General features: G+C 45.8%; 1 protein-coding gene across 6 annotated transcripts in view; it reads left to right on the forward strand.

The window, feature by feature from the left end:
- The window catches only part of TUT4 (terminal uridylyl transferase 4), a 1,006,035-nt gene that overhangs the window by 283,805 nt on the left and 705,741 nt on the right, over window positions 1-16,489 (forward strand). For all 6 annotated transcript variants that reach the window (XM_069232665.1, XM_069232664.1, XM_069232661.1 and 3 more), the window contains one exon: window positions 9,307-9,426. In XM_069232665.1, the coding sequence (XP_069088766.1) occupies window positions 9,307-9,426 (120 nt within the window). The remainder of the gene's footprint in view (window positions 1-9,306; window positions 9,427-16,489) is intronic.

The raw sequence follows: 16,489 nt of genomic DNA on the forward strand, positions 1-16,489 counted from the left end.
CAGAGCCGCTGTCCTCAGGAGTGCTTGGTCCTTTTAGATGCAGGGTAGTCCTCTGAGGCTTCAGAGGTCGCTGGACCCTGTGGAACGCGTCGCTGTTGCAGTTTTCTTGAAGTGAGGTGACAGGCCAGTAGAGCTGGGGCCAAAGCAGCTGGTGTCTCCATCTTCTCTGCAGGTTTTTCAGCTCAGCAGTCCTTCTTAGTCTTAGGTTGCAGGAATCTAGTTACCTAGGTTCTGGGAGCCCCTAAATACTCGATTTAGGGGTGTGTTTAGGTCTGGGGGGTTAGTAGCCAATGGCTACTAGCCCTGAGGGTGGCTACACCCTCTTTGTGCCTCCTCCCTGAGGGGAGGGGGGCACATCCCTAATCCTATTGGGGAAATCCTCCATCTGCAAGATGGAGGATTACTAAAAGTCAGAGTCACCTCAGCTCAGGACACCTTAGGGGCTGTCCTGACTGGCCAGTGACTCCTCCTTGTTTTTCTCATTATCTCCTCCGGCCTTGCCGCCAAAAGTGGGGCTATGGCCGGAGGGGGCGGGCAACTCCACTAACTGGAGTGCCCTGGGGTGCTGTAACAATGGGGGTGAGCCTTTGAGGCTCACCGCCAGGTGTTACAGTTCCTGCAGGGGGAGGTGAGAAGCACCTCCACCCAGTACAGGCTTTGTTACTAGCCACAGAGTGACAAAGGCACTCTCCCCATGTGGCCAGCATCATGTCTGGTGTGTGGCAGGCTGCTAAAACTAGTCAGTCCACACTGGTAGTCGGGTATGGTTTCAGTGGGCATCTCTAAGATGCCCTTTGGGGTGTATTTTACAATAAAATGTACACTGGCATCAGTGTGCATTTATTGTGCTGAGAAGTTTGATCCCAAACCTCCCATTTTTCAGTGTAGCCATTATGGTGCTGTGGAGTTCGTGCATGACAGACTCCCAGACCACATACTCTTATGGCTACCCTGCACTTACAATGTCTAAGGTTTTGCTTAGACACTGTAGGGGCATAGTGCTCATGCACTTATGCCCTAACCTATGGTATAGTGCACCCTGCCTTAGGGCTGTAAGGCCTGCTAGAGGGGTGACTTAACTATGCCATAGGCAGTGTGAGGTTGGCATGGCACCCTGAGGGGAGTGCCATGTCGACTTAGTCATTTTATCCCCACCAGCACACACAAGCTGCCAAGCAGTGTGTCTGTGCTGAGTGAGGGGTCCCCAGGGTGGCATAAGACATGCTGCAGCCCTTAGAGACCTTCCCTGGCATCAGGGCCCTTGGTACCCGGGGTACCAGTTGCAAGGGCTTACCTGGATGCCACGTTGTGCCAATTGTGGAGACAAAGGTACAGTTTTAGGGAAAGAACACTGGTGCTGGGGCCTGGTTAGCAGGCCTCAGCACACTTTCAAATCATAACTTGGCATCAGCAAAAGCAAAAAGTCCGGGGGTAACCATGCCAAGGAGGCATTTCCTTACAGCGGCCATTTCAAGACCCTGTGCCTCAGACCATAATTAAAACAGATGCATCAATGATTGGTTGGGGAGCTCACCAAAACAATCACAATATTCAAGGGCAATGGGATATCAAACACAGACGGCAACACATAAACCACTTGGTGTTATTAGCTGTCTTTCTAGCACTCAAAGCTTTTCAACCTCTTCTCACATAGAAGAATATTCTTATCAAAACAGACAGCATGACAACCATGTACTATATAAACAAACGGGGAGGGACACATCCATCCCAACTCTCCCTTCTAGCCCAACAAATTTGGAAATGGGCAATTCACAACCAAATTCATCAGGTAGCACAATACATTCCAGGGATAGACAATCAGTTGGCAGATATCCTCAGCAGAAATCACCAACAAACACACGAATGGGAGATTCATCCTCCAGTACTTCAAAAATAGTTTCAAAAGTGGGGAACACCAAACATAGATCTGTTCGCAACAAGTGAAACCACAAAATGCCAAAACTTCGCATCCAGACACCCACATCCCCTATCCAAGGGCAATGCTCTATGGATCAATTGGTCAGAGATATTTGCATACGCTTTTCCCCCTCTCCCACTCCTTCTTTTTCTAGTCAACAAGTTGCGTCAAACTTCACTCAACATGATACTCATAGCACCAACATGGGCACGTCACAACATTATTAGATCTGTCAGTAGTACCACACTCCAAACTCCCAGCCAGACCGTATCTGTTGAAACAAAACAGAGGTCAGTCAGACATCCAAATCCCAAAACACTCAATCTAGCAGTTTGGCTCCTGAGGTCATAGTTTGAATATTTACAACTCCCATCAGAATCTATGGAAGTTATTAAGCAAGCAAGAAAAAACACTACTAGACACTGCTATGCAACCAAATGGAAAATATTTGTATATTACTGTCAATCTATCAATATATTGACCCTCTTACAGCGTCAACATAAGACATCGTATGTTATTTACTTCATTTACAAAAAGCAAATGTAGCATTCTCTTAAAAAAAAAAAATCATCTTACTGCAATTTCATCATATTTACTAAATAGACAACATAGCTCTTTATTTAGAGTTCCTGTCATTAAAGCTTTCATGGAAGTTTTAAAACACATCATTCCTCCCAGAACACCACCAGTTCCTTCTTGGAATGTAAATATAGTTCTTACACGACCTAAGGGACCACCATTTGAACCTATGCACTCATGCAAAATTCAACATGGAAGGTTGCATTCCTAGTGGCAATTACTTCTCTGAGAAGAGAAAGTAAAATACAAGCCTTTACTCTTCAAGAGCCGTTCTTCCAAGTACACAAGCATAAAGTTGTACTAAGAACAAACCCACATTTTTTTACCAAAAGTGGTATCACCATTTCATATAAATCAAACAGTGGAACTGCCAGTATTCTTCTCACAGCCAGATTCTGTGGCAGAAAGCTCTACATACATTAGACAACAAAAGAGCTTTAATGTACTATAAATATAGAACTAAACCGTTTCGAAAGACTAAACAACTATTTGTCGCTTTCCAAAAACCTCATACAGGAAATCCCATATCAAAACAAGGATTAGCACGACGGCTTGTAAGATGCATCCAAACATGCTATATTAAAGCAAAAAGACAGCTTCTAGTTACTCCTAAAGCACATTCTACAAGGAAAAAGGTGCCACAATGGCTTTTTTAGGGAATATACCAATGGCTGAAATATGTAAAGCTGCCATTTGGTCAACACCGCATACTTTCACTAAACACTACTGTGTAGACGTATTATCACGACAACAAGCCACAGGAGGCCAAGCTGTACTAAGAACATTATTTCAAACAACTTCAACTCCTACAGGCTAACCACCGCTCTTTATGGGAGGACAAACTGCTTTGTAGTCTATGCACAGCATGTGTGTCTGCAGCTACACATGCCATTGAATGGAAAATGTCACTTACCCAGCGTACATCTGTTCGTGTCATGTTCCGCTGCAGATTCACATGCATCCTCCCACCTCCCCAGAAGCCTGACGTTGTTTAAGTTATAAACATTTGTACATATGTATATACATTTACATTAGAATGGACATCTTTTACTTTGTACCTATATACTCTATCACTCCTTCCTATACCCTCTGCGGGAAGACAATCTAACAATGGAGTCGATGCCCTTGCACAGTGGAACCAAAGAGGAAGAGTCACTCGATCCCGTGACTCAAACACTTCTTTGAAGAAAAACCACTTGTAACACTCCGAGCCCAACACTAGATGGCAGGATAATGCACAGCTGAATCTGCAGCGGAACATGCCACGAATAGATGTACACTGGGTAAGTGACATTTTCCATATGTATATCTGTGTGTGTGTGCAAGGACATCTAATTTACTTTTTAGATATAGTAGTTGTACATACACATTCTTTCACTCCTTCCTATACCTTTATGCTGGAAAACAATCTAACAAAGGAGTCGATGCCCATGCGCATTGTCACCGAGAGGAGGAGTCACTCGAACCCATGACTCGAAAAAAGACTTCTTCGAAGAAAAAACAACTTGTGACACACACACCTATGAATTAGCATGGGAAACAACAAGGGCCCTAGGGGAGGGCCAAACCATATATTAAAATAGTGGAATGTGAAATGAAGTCCCCCACCCAAGGATATGGAGTAGTTGGAGGGGAGCTGGGAGAGCAGGTGACCCCAAGAGGTGAGTACCTAGGTGACCCCCAGTGACCAGGAGAGTAGAGATATGTACCAGGTCTTCCGAAGTACTAACAAGATTATTTAGAAAAGGAACTTTGCAAGAAGAGGACCAGACGAACCCATAGGTGGATTCTGGGAAAAGAGGACCTGTCAAAGAAGGGGACAGAGTCCAGTCCTCTGTGAAATGTCCAGACTGGGCAGGAGCCACTACCTGCCCTTCTGTGGATGAAGATCCTGGTTACTTGCAGATGCAGGGGAGTGACTCCTTCTCTCCAAGGGAGATTCCTTCTTACTTCCAGGTGGAGCTGAAGTCTTGCCAACCCCAGAGGATGCACAGCCGTAGAAATATAGCAGTTGCTGGAAGGAGACAGAGAAACAATGTTGCAAGGTGAGGTCATCTCGGGATTTGAAGTCTTGTGGGTTCCTGAAGTGTCCAGTTGCGGTTCCGGTGGCCAGAAGCAGAAGAGGGTGATGCAGAAGAGTCTGCATGCCGAATTTGGGGACCCAGCTGCAAGGGAGACCATAAATAGCCCTAAGAGGGGGTTTGGTCACTTCGCACTGTGACCACCTTTCAGATGGGTTCACTGATGTCATCTGCCTGACATGGACACTCAGATGCTCCCAGGGGCCTCTGCACATCTTGTTTTCAAGATGGTGGAACCAAGTGACCTATATAACCACTAAGGGTGTGGGGTGGTAGGGATTGAGTGTGGAACTTGACCAGTTTACCCTCAATGGGCGGTATCAATTCGGTCGCCTTAAGATACAAGATGGAGAAGGCATGTGTGAAGAGTGTCCCAGGTATGGGAAACTGTGTTGTCCTGTGGGGGGGAAAGGAGGGGGAGTTCCCTTACGGACTAGGTGGTCTCACACACATAATAGTGTCTTGCTTCATCATTTGACCACCTAGCCCCACCCAAGTAAGATGATACTACTTGGGCGGACCCAACCTCTTGGTTAAAAGAACCTGAGGGAGTGCTGAAATTAAACTGGCTGGATAAATTACAGGGATCCAGATGAGGTAGAAATAAAATTACCATACATGTCACCAATTAATACTAGTTAAATTTTAATGGAGGTGCATGTCGGTAAGGTTAAGAACTGGGGAGGAGGCTCACTAGAGAATAATGTCTCTTAGAGTCTAAAAAGGAGTATATATGACCAACATGTTTCTGCCCTCTCAAGGTGCTGGTAGGTCAGGGGCATTCGTCAGGGTCTAGGATCCCGGAGCACTAACAGTAAGTGAAGTGCTCAAAGTGAATCATAAAGAGCCTACCTGAACAGGTGGTTCATGGTGTGGTAGGTCTGTAATAGCCCGAAGTTAGGGGCGATTTGCCTCTGGTCTGAATAGCGCCGGGGGAGGGGTATTCCCTTGTAGTCACACTCACTCCAAAGGGATTACTGAGGAGAGTACCTACGTGCTGGTGCCAGACCGCCCTGGTCCCAAGTGACCACCTGGAGGAGCTCTGAGCACCACCCTTGGGGTGGTGATGTACAGGAAAGTGGTCATTCTCACTTTCTTTGTTCAGTTTCACTTCAGAGGACTGGGGGGGGGTCCCTGGACTGGTGCAAACCGGTTTATGCTCTCCCACAGGAAATCCTTTACCCTGCCTTCCCCTGCCTGAGCTTGTCAAGCAGCAGAAATGCAGAGAGCTCTCTGTGGGGTGGCAGCAGTGTGGACTGACTGTAAAAACCTGGAAGACTGGTAGAAACAAAACTTGGGGGGGGGGGGGGGGAGGGGAGGAGTCCTCTAAGGAGCCCTTAGAGTGCATGGAATCATGACACCAATACTGGCATTATATTGGGTTATGATTCCGACATTTTTGACACCAAACATGTTCAGGTTCGGAGTTAGCATTATGTAGCTGGACCACAGGTGTGGCCAGTACATGATTAAAATGGCTTCCCCGCACATACGAAGATCAGTGCATTGGATCTGGGGTTCGTAGGGGCACCTCTACTCATGCCGGGGTGCCCCTACACACAGGAACCTGCACCCTGCCTTTTGGGCTGGAAGGCCCTTCCATAGGGGTGACTTAAAGTGACCTGGTGTTGTGACCTGTAGAGAAAGGGTACATGCACCATTTCACGCAGGCTGTAATTGCAGGCCTGCAGACACATTTTGGATGGGCTCCCTTATATGGCATAATACATGCTGGAGATCCCCTGGTGTCCCATTGCCCTGGGTATCTAAGTACCATATTCTAGGGACTTATAAGGGGACACCTGTATGACAATTGTGGAGTGCACCAAGATCCAAGGTAATTAAATTGGGAGGGAGAAAGCACAATCACTGGGTTCCTGGTTAGCAGGATCCCAGTGAAAACAGTCTTAGCACACTGATAGCATGCAAAAAGTAGGGGGTAACCATGTCAAAAGGAAGGTCATGTCCCACCAACACCCCCCTAAATGAAGGAGAATTAGACTAACCTTGCCCAGATGAGTCTTCATTGCCTAAGTGGAACTATTTGTAGAGTCCATCTGCATTGGAGTGGTTACTCCCAGGGCTATGTTCCACTTTATAATCCGTTCCCTGTAGGGAAATGGACCGCCTCAATAATTTGGGATTTTCACCTTTCATTCGCTTAAGGCATGGGAAGGGTGTATGGTCTGTTCGAACAAGGAAGTGAGTCCCAACCATTATGGCCTCAGCTTCTTCAAGGCCCAGACCACAGCAAATGCCTCCCTCTCAATGGCTGACCAACGCTTTTCTTGGGGGGGGGGGGGGGGAGGTCAACCTGCTTATAAAAGCATCTGGTTGATCCTGTTAATCATTCAGTTGAGAAAGTACTGTCCCTATTTCTACCTCAGAAGCATCTTTCTGCACAATAAATTGCTTGGAGTAAACAGGGCTTCCTATTATGGGAGCAGAGCACATGGCCTGTTTGACACCATCAAAGGCCTTCTGGCAGCTAGCTGTCCAGAGAACGTTCTTTGGCATCCTTTTGGATATGAGGTCATTTAAGGGGACTACAATGGAGCCATGTCCCTTAATGAACCTCCTGTAGTACCCAGTCAGGCCTATGAAGGCTCTGACTTGGTCTGAGTAGTAGAGGCAACCCATTCCAAGATTGTTTGGATTTTGCCAGGAAGTGGCTGGATTTGGCCTCCACCTACCAGGTGGCCCAAATAAACCACTTTACCCAGGCCTATCTGGCATTTTGATGCCTTGATAGTGAGACCTGCTTTTTACAGAGCCTCCAATATATTTCCAAGGTGGACCAGGTGATCCTCCCAGGTGGAGCTGAAGACAGCTATGTCGTCAAGATAAGCTACACTAAATCTTTCCAGGCCTTGGAGAACTTTGTTCACTAACTTTTGAAATGTTGCGGGGGCATTCTTCAAACCATAGGGCATCACTGTGAAGTGATAATGCCCACTGGGTGTTGAGAATTCTGTTTTAGGTTTGGCATCCTCTGATAATTTGATCTGCCAGTATCCAGCAGTCAAATCAAAGGTGCTAAGATACTTGGCAGCAGTCAAAGTATTTATAAGCTCATCTGCCCTAGGGATTGGATGAGCATTGGTCTTTGTTACTGTATTGAGGCCTCTGTAGTCCACACAGACCCTCATCTCTTTTTGTACCATTCTGAGAGTGGGGTTTTGGTACTAAGACTACAGGACTAGCCCTAGGGCTTTCTAAAGGCTCCATAACTCCTAGGTCAAGCATAGTTTGCACTTCTGCTTTAATCCATTCCCTGAAATGACCAGGCTGCCTGTATATTTTCCTTTTGACAGGCAGGTTGCCATCTGTGTCAATGGTGTGTTCACTGTTGCAAGGCTGAAGAGGACCAGCAAGGTCCAGGGGACTTGACCCTTGGAGGGGAGTCCAGGCTGACCCTCAGTAGCCAGCCGAAGTGGTCACACCCCCACAGGCAACCCACTATCAACATTTAGAAGTGTCAGGGGATTTTTTTTAAATTCCATATAAAAGGTAATTTATCATCAATACTAGTTTTCATATGCAGCCTTGTTTCTAGAGTCATTTTACTTTTGGTGGTGGTATTTCTGTTGACATTTAACTTCACAATTTTATTTCTATCTTTCAAGCGACAGTGTTAAAAAATCAACGAGGTGATCCGTTGCCACTCTTCCTTTATGTTGACATCTGTCTAGACTTGCATTTACAGTGCCAGTAACTTCAATAACAAATCCCAAACTTGACAAATAGGGGATTGGTAGGATTGGTGAGACACCCTCCAATAAGATGCCTTTTATGAAATGTCAGTCTAGTCAACACCCTGCTATTCAGACCTGTCCAAGTCCCCCAGCTTGGTGGAGTAGAGCTAATCTATTCAGGAGACAACATGTACGTCTTCATCTTGTTCTAAGTAGCCTTTTGGAGTGAAGCAGCTTTTGGTGTGGTACAATGTAACCAGACCATCAACATCTGAGTCTTGTGTTAGCTCCTGGAAAATCTCACTTTATCCTCTGACCCATTACATTGTTCTTCGCTCCAAAAAAAAGTCTTGCAACAGGGGAAAAACACCTTCAGTCAGCATTGCAGTGTAGCTTAAAATCTCAGTAATACGCAAAACGTGTCTTACGCCATGTTAGGTCAGAAGCACATCACAGTAGACTTTGCTCAGAAAACAGCTCTTTAAGTGCCCATTTACTAAAATGTAAACAAGTATTCTTAAAAAAATAATCTGCAGTAAAGATAAAGGGGTTTTTAACATTTCCTATTGATTGTCAATACGTTATAGCCAACATTGCTAAGTAAATAAACACAGGTAGAAAAATTCAAACCTTTGTATGTTAACATTCCAGAATTGTCAAACTGTTACCCAGATGTAAGTTGGATTAATTTATCAACTTTATAAACATGCATTTTTTAAATTTCAGAAGAATGCTTATTGTCAAAATCATAATATACAAGTACAGTACAATGTATTTGAGTCAGTTGGTATATTTCCAAAATCCCAGTTGAGAAGGACGTCCAGTACTATACAAATTACATTGCTTCATGCATTTCTATTTTTAAACAACGCCATAGAATGTTCACACAAAAAAGAGCTTTTTCAGCTATGCTGAAAAATCAGAAATTAGTTTTTAGGCTGTCTTCCTGTGCAGTTCATGCTGCAGTTTCACTTGTTATCTTTTTTATTTGTGAAGCTGAATATTAGACTCAAGAATGCTTTTCTTTTTACAGCTTTGTCATATTGACTGTCAGTCAGAAGGGGGAATTCCGTCCTATTCATTTGCCTTAATGGTGATGTTTTTTCTTCAGCAAAGAAAACCACCAATTCTTCCAGCCTATCTGGGCAAGTGGGTAAGTTGAAATGTATTGTATGGTGTCCTTGTTGCGGCTAGTACAAAGCATATGTTCTATTCATATTTTGCCAAGAAAGCAACCCCTTTAACATTAAAGCCAGTAGATCTGATTTGATGGTCTTGCAGTGCTCTGTTAAATTTAAGAATCTCCACTGACCTCATTGAATGGTATTTAGGCCAAGCTATGGGGAAGCTGAGAATCACTTGTTTGTGTAATTTCATCTCACATCAAGACAGTTGAATTAGGATTTACGACTTCAGAGGATGAAGCATATAGAGGTCTATGCAGATCCTCCTGCCTGTATATCTAAAGCAAAATCTGCCCTTGGAGTAAATCTGGGTTGGGTTTTTGGGTGGTCAGTGTAAGAAGTCACTAAAGCCTGTGGGCAGGACCTACCCCTGCTGAGCAGTAGAGTCCAGAGTGGGCCCAAGAGGACATACCCATAACATGGTTTCAGGATATTAATGTGAGATAAAATTACATAGACTGAATCTAAGTGTAAATTCTACATTGAAATCCATTTTCAACCTATGATAAGCCTGTCAAAACTGACATGGTTCTAGTTCTCATGATACCAAAGTTGGACACACTTGACTTAGCAGGAAGTCATGTGGCCCATTATTTCCCTGGCCGTTGGCCCCTTAAGATCACGCTGTAAAACCGACATAGCCTTGCTTTCGTGCTCTTCCCAAGTCACGTAACTTGTAACCCTTAGTACTCCCTCCTGTCCAAGTAGAACTAAACATGGAAAGGCTTCAAGCCTTTTCCATTGTTTTTGCCATACTGTCTTTTGAACTTGAAATGGCCTCCGCGGGAACACCCTGTTCTCCAGCTGTGGTCTTTTATCCTTGAGCTTTCTATGTTACTTTTATCTTCATTACCCTCAGTACTCCCAGTGGAAAGCCTTTTCTGCATCCTTTCTTTCCAGATGACCTAGCTCCCTGTATAGTCAAGGCTCCTTGCAGTGCTCACTTTACGCCACCCATGGACCCTCTTATTTGCTCTTCTGTCCTGCGATGATAAAAACGTGGATTCCCAAAGGTGAATTTTCTAAATGTTATTTATAATACGCAATAGCAGTTGCAGTAATAACTACTACAACTACAGGAGCTTACACAATTGAATGATCATCCAACCTTGCATGTTGGAAGAATGCAAGTGATAATGTTTGTAGGAAGTTGGCTCTGTATATACTATCTCAAAGTAAGTTAGAGGTAAGATAGTGGCAAAATTAGATAACACTAATGCTCTATTTTGTGGTAGTGTGGTCGAGAAGTTGGGTCATCAGATGGTAGTGTTAAGCATTTTTTTGTACACACACAGGCAATAAATGAGGAACACACACTCAAAGACTTACTCCAGGCCAATAGGTTTTTATATTGAAAAATATATTTTCTTAGTTTATTTTAAGAACCACAGGTTCAAGATTTACATTAAACACTTTAAATGTAAGGTACTTCACTTAGATACTTTAGGAACTTTGAATAAAATCAATATCATATACAGTCTTTGTAAAAATGGCAATAAGCTATTTTCAAAGTGGACACAGTGCAAAAATCCATAGTTCCTGGGGGAGGTAAGTAAAGGTTAGATTAAGAGGTAAATAAAAGACTTACAAATCTCACTTCTGGGGCGTAGGCAGCCCACCGTTGGGGGTTCAAGGCAACCCCAAAGTTACCACACCAGCAGCTCAGGGCGATTCAGGTGCAGAGGTTAAAGAGGTGCCCAAAACACATAGGCGCCTATGGAGAACGGGGGTGCTCTGGTTACAGTCTGCCAGCAGGTAAGTACCTGCGTCCTCGGGGCATACCAGGGGGGTTTTGTAGAGCATTGGGGGGGATACAAGTAGGCACACAAAACACACCCTCAGCGGCACAGTGGCGCAAATGCAAAAAGTCACGGGGTAACCATGCCAAGGATGCATTTCCTTACACATGGTTACCCCCTAACTTTTTGCCTTTTGTTGATGTCAGTTATGATTGAAAGTGTGCTGTGGCCCTGCTACCCAGGCCCCAGCACCAGTGTTCCTTCCCTAAACTTTACCTTTGTTCCCACAATTGGCACAGACCTTGCACACAGATAAGCCCCTTGTAACTGGTACTCTTGGTACCAAGGGCCCTGTGGCCAGGGAAGGTCTCTAAGGGCTGCAGCATGTCTTATGCCACCCTGGGGACCCCTCACACAGCACATGCACACTGCCTCACAGCTTGTGTGTGCTGGTGGGGAGAAAATGACTAAGTCGACATGGCACTCTCCTCACCGAGTCATGCCCTCAAACCACTGCCTGTGGCATAGGTAAGTCACCCCTCTAGCAAGCCTTATAGCCCTAAGACAGGGTGCAGTATACCACAGGTGAGGGCATAGTTGCAGGGGCACTATGCCCCTACAGTGTCTAAGCCAAACCTTAGACATTGTAAGTGTAGGTTAGACATAAAGAGTATATGGTCTGGGAGTCAGTCAATTACGAACTCCACAGTTCCATAATGGCTACATTGAAATCTGGGAAGTTTGGTATCAACCTTCGCAGCACAATAAATCCACACTGATGCCAGTGTGGGATTTATTGAAAAATGCACACACAGGGCATCTTAGAGATGCCCCCTTTATACCAGTCCAATTCCTACTGTGAGGCTGACCAGTACCTACCAGTCTGCCACAACCAGACGCGTTTCTGGCCACATTGAGTGAGTGCCTTTGTTACTCTGTGACCAGGAACAAAGCCTGCACTGGGTGGAGGTGCTTCTCACCTCCCCCTGCAGGAACTGTAACACCTGGCGGTGAGCCACAAAGGCTCATGCCTGTTGTTACAATGCCCCAGGGCATCCGAGCTAGTGGAGATGCCCACACCTCCGGACACAGACCCCACTTTTGGCGGCAAGTCTGAAGTAGATAATGATAAAAACAAGGAGTCACCCACAAGTAAAGACAGCCCCTAAGGTGTCCTGAGCTGAAGTGACCCCTGCCTTAAGAAATCCTCCATCTTGGTTTTGGAGGATCGCCCCAATAGGAATAGGGATGTGCTCCCCTCCCCTCAGGGAGGAGGCACAAAGAGGGTTTAGCCACCCTACAGCACAGTAGCTATTGGCTTCTGCCCCCCAGACCTAAACACACCCCTAAATTAAGTATTTAGGGGCGACCCTGAACCCAGGAAATCAGGTTCCTGCAACCTACAAGAAGGATTGCTGACCTGAAAGCCCTGCAGAGACAACTGAGACGACGACTGAGAGGACACCTGACTTGGCCCCAGCCCTACCAGCCTATCTCCAGACTCAAAGAACCTTCACAGCGACTCATCCAGCTGGACCCGCAACCTCTGAGGACTCAGAGGACTGACCTGTAACTAAAGGACCAAGAACCTCCTGAGGACAGCGGCTCTATCTAGAAACAACTGCAAAACAGCAGCAAGAAACTAACTTTAAAGAGACTCTCAATTCCCCCTAGAAGCTTGAGTCTTCACACTCTGCACCTGACGCCCCTGGCTCGACTTTGGAGAAACCAACACTGCAGAGAGGACTCTTAGGCGACTCCAACAACGTGGACACCCTGATTTGACCCCTCCTGTACCCCCACAGCGACGCCTGCATATAGGATCCAGAGGCTCCACTGACCGCGACTGCCTGGTAGCAAAGGAACCCAATGCCTGGACCAAGCAATGCACCCGTGGCCCCCAGTATCGAGAGGGACCACCTACCAGTGCAGGAGTGATCAGCAGGCGGCCCTCATACTAGCCCAGTTGGTGGCTGGCCTGAGAAGCCCCCCTGTGCCCTGCCTGCATCGCCAGAGTGACCCCCGAGTCCCTCCACTGTTTTCAATACAAAACCCGATGCCTAATTTGCACACTGCACCCGGCCACCCCTGTGCCGCTGAGGGTGTATTTTGTGTGCCTGTGTGCCCCTCCCCCCGCTCCCAGTGCTCTACAAAAAAACCCTTGTCTGCTCCCCGAGGATGCAGGTACTTATCTCCTAGCAGACTGGAACCGGAGCACCCCTGTTCTCCATAGGCGCCTGTGTGTTTTGGGCCTTCCTTTGACCTCTGCACCTGACCTGTCCCGTGTTGCTGGTGCGGTGGCGTTGGGGTGCCTTGAACCCCCCAACGGTGGGGCTGCCTATGCCCAGGAGACTGAACTTGAAAGTGCTTTACTTACCTGAAAAACTAACCAATACTTTCCTCCCCCAGGAACTGTTGATTTTTTAGCTATTTTCTATTTTAACTAAAATTGTGTCTAGTACTGTTTTAAATCAAAGTTCTAAACTTACCTGTGTGAAGTACTTTGCAATTTATGTACTTACCTAAAATTTGAATCTTGTGGTTCTAAAAATAAATTAAGAAAATATATTTTTCCATAAAAAACCTATTAGCCTGGAATTAAGTCTTTGAATGTGTGTTCTCATTTATTGCCTGTGTGTGTACAAGAAGTGCTTAACACTACACTCTGATAAGCTTACTGCTCGACCACACTACCACAAAATAGAGCATTAGTATTATCTAATTTTTTTTACTATCGACCTCAAAGGGGAACCTTTGGACTCTGTGCACACTATCTTTCTTTGAGACAGTATATCTTCCTAAACACTATAAATAAAAGGAGGTAGAGTGGACAACCCTGCCTAGTTCTATGATATATGGGGTAAGAGGTGGAGATGTGCGCACCTGCCTTGGCCCTAGCAGTTGGAGCCGTGTATTAGAGCTTCACCCACTGTATAAAAGCTGGGGGTATGCCATAGGCATACATGTAGTTCCAGCTGAGAGTGTAGAATCCTCGTCGCATATCTAAAGAAATGCAGCCAGTATGCGGATATTGGTGTTTCGTCTCATCTGTCAAGTGAAATAAGTAGCGGATATTCATCGATGTACCGCGGCGTGGAACGAATCCACATTGGTCAGTGTGTAGTAGCCTCAGAAGAAGTGGGAGGAGTCTGCGCGCTAACACTTTACTAAGGAGATTATATTCTGTATTTAATATAGACGGGTCTGTAAGAGGACATACGTGTAGGATATCTATCCGGTTTAAGTAGGAAAGTCACTACTTCTTCTCTAGTTGTGACCGGAAGCATTTCTTCTTCGAGAGACTTATTATATAACTTCTCTAAGTAGGGGGGAGTAGGCGATTGCCGTATTTGGCATAAAATTCTACTAGTAATCCATCAAACCGGGGGGGTCTTATTACGGGCCATCTCCTTCAGTGCCTCGCAGATCTCAGTGATCGCGATTGGAGCTCGCAGCGTGGATATTTGTGCAGAAACGTGTATGGTGGTGTGGCCTTCAGGCAGAGGCGCGCATAGAGGTCAACATAGTATTGACAGAAGGTGTTGTTGATGCTAGTCTGATTATTTACTATTCCCAACTCTGGAAATTGTATTGTTAATATAGGTGTGGGAGATTGCTGTTGACTGACTAATTTGGCAAGAAGGGCGCCAGGTTTGTCTGCCTCTGCATGTGCCCTTTGGGTATATGATCCGCAATCCACAACTCGCAAGCGCACTAGGAGTTCCGCATGTCGTATCCGTGCTGTTTGTAATTGCGCTGCCTTGGTGTCATCTAGGGTTGCCTGTCATTCCAAGGCGCCCAGATTATTTTCTAGGTGTGTGAGGTCCTTCAAAATTTCCGCCTGTGCTCCCACCCACCCACATAGAAATGGAGCACCCCAGTATTGCCACCTTGAACGCCTCCCACTTGAACAGTGGAGAGGAGGCAGTGTCTGTTTTCTGAAAAGAATGTGTCTATAGTAGTAGCTAGTGTGTCCCTATAGACCGTGTCTTTTAATAACATGGGCTGTAGGTGCCATGTTGGTATCGGGGTGGCTACCTTTCCCCAGGTTAGCTGGATCTCAAGCCGGTAATGATCAGATAACGTCTTGTCTAAATATGTAGCATGGGTTATGTCGTACTGTAGGCTGGAAGCGCACAGGAATCAGTCTAAGCAGGAATGGAGCATATGCGGGTAGGAGTAAAAGAAATATTCCTTTGTGTCCCCATTACGGCTCCGCCATACATCCACTGGGTCCCAACCCTCAACCCATTGTCGCAATACTCTGGCCTGGTAACCGGTGCGGCGCACAGAAGGGGTGGGTGTGAACGGTCAAGGAGAACATCAGGTAACGCATTTGAGACCCCACCCAGCACCCACGGCAGGTGAGCCCAGTCCGATAACACGGTGGATAAGCGTGCGTAAAAAGAATCTTGTTCTTGGTACGGAGCATAAAAACATCCTAGTACTATCGGCTCTCCATCCAGAAGTCCCCTGAGTAGTACATATCAACCATATGTGTCAATGTTTGTATTGTGGACTGAAACGGAATCGCCGCCCTTATCCATATGGCTGCTCCCTGGGCATACGCCAAGAAGGAGGTATGGAACAATTGTCCCCTCCATCTGTGTTGCAGTTTTAGGGCTTCTGGTGTAGTAATGTGGGTTAGTTGTAGGAAGGCGGGCAGAGCGTGGCATTTGTGCAATTGCGCCAGCACCCTGTGTCATTTATGGAGTGACCCCAGTCCCCTAAATAAGTGATAAAAATAATAAAACCTAAAGCACTCTTTTGGAGAATGTTAATACATTATTACTAAAAACCATCATGCAGATAAAAGTTTCTCTCTAAGAATCCATCTTGCCCCAAAAAACTTGGCGACAGCGATCACCAGAGTCAAATGAGTATCTGACCTAAGAATTCTTAGGGCTACATTGGACCTGCGGACTCCCAGGAATCTACAAGCAGGGGTGAACCATTTCCTACGGGAGGCAGCGTAGGCAGGGTAAGCAAATAGGACATGAGGGAGATTTTTGATAGGTGCTTTACAAGCTGAGCATGTAATTATCCCCTCAGGTGACCAATGACCAGTAAATGATCTTAGTGGCAAGGTACCTATGCAAAACTGGAAGTACAATTTCCTTTCTCTGGGCACCGTGATTATGTCCCAGAAGACCTCACATTTGCAGATCTTTTAGGTTAGCAAATTCACATGATGATGTACAGTGAAGTGCTTCCCCCATTTCCTCAGAGTCTACTATCTTCCAGTACTGTTTTTTTAGGTTGACTTTTGACTGAAAAGAGGCAGTGGTTGGAG

The sequence above is a fragment of the Pleurodeles waltl genome, chromosome 4_2 (assembly GCF_031143425.1).
Source record: "Pleurodeles waltl isolate 20211129_DDA chromosome 4_2, aPleWal1.hap1.20221129, whole genome shotgun sequence".
NCBI classification, from domain to species: Eukaryota; Metazoa; Chordata; class Amphibia; order Caudata; family Salamandridae; genus Pleurodeles; species Pleurodeles waltl.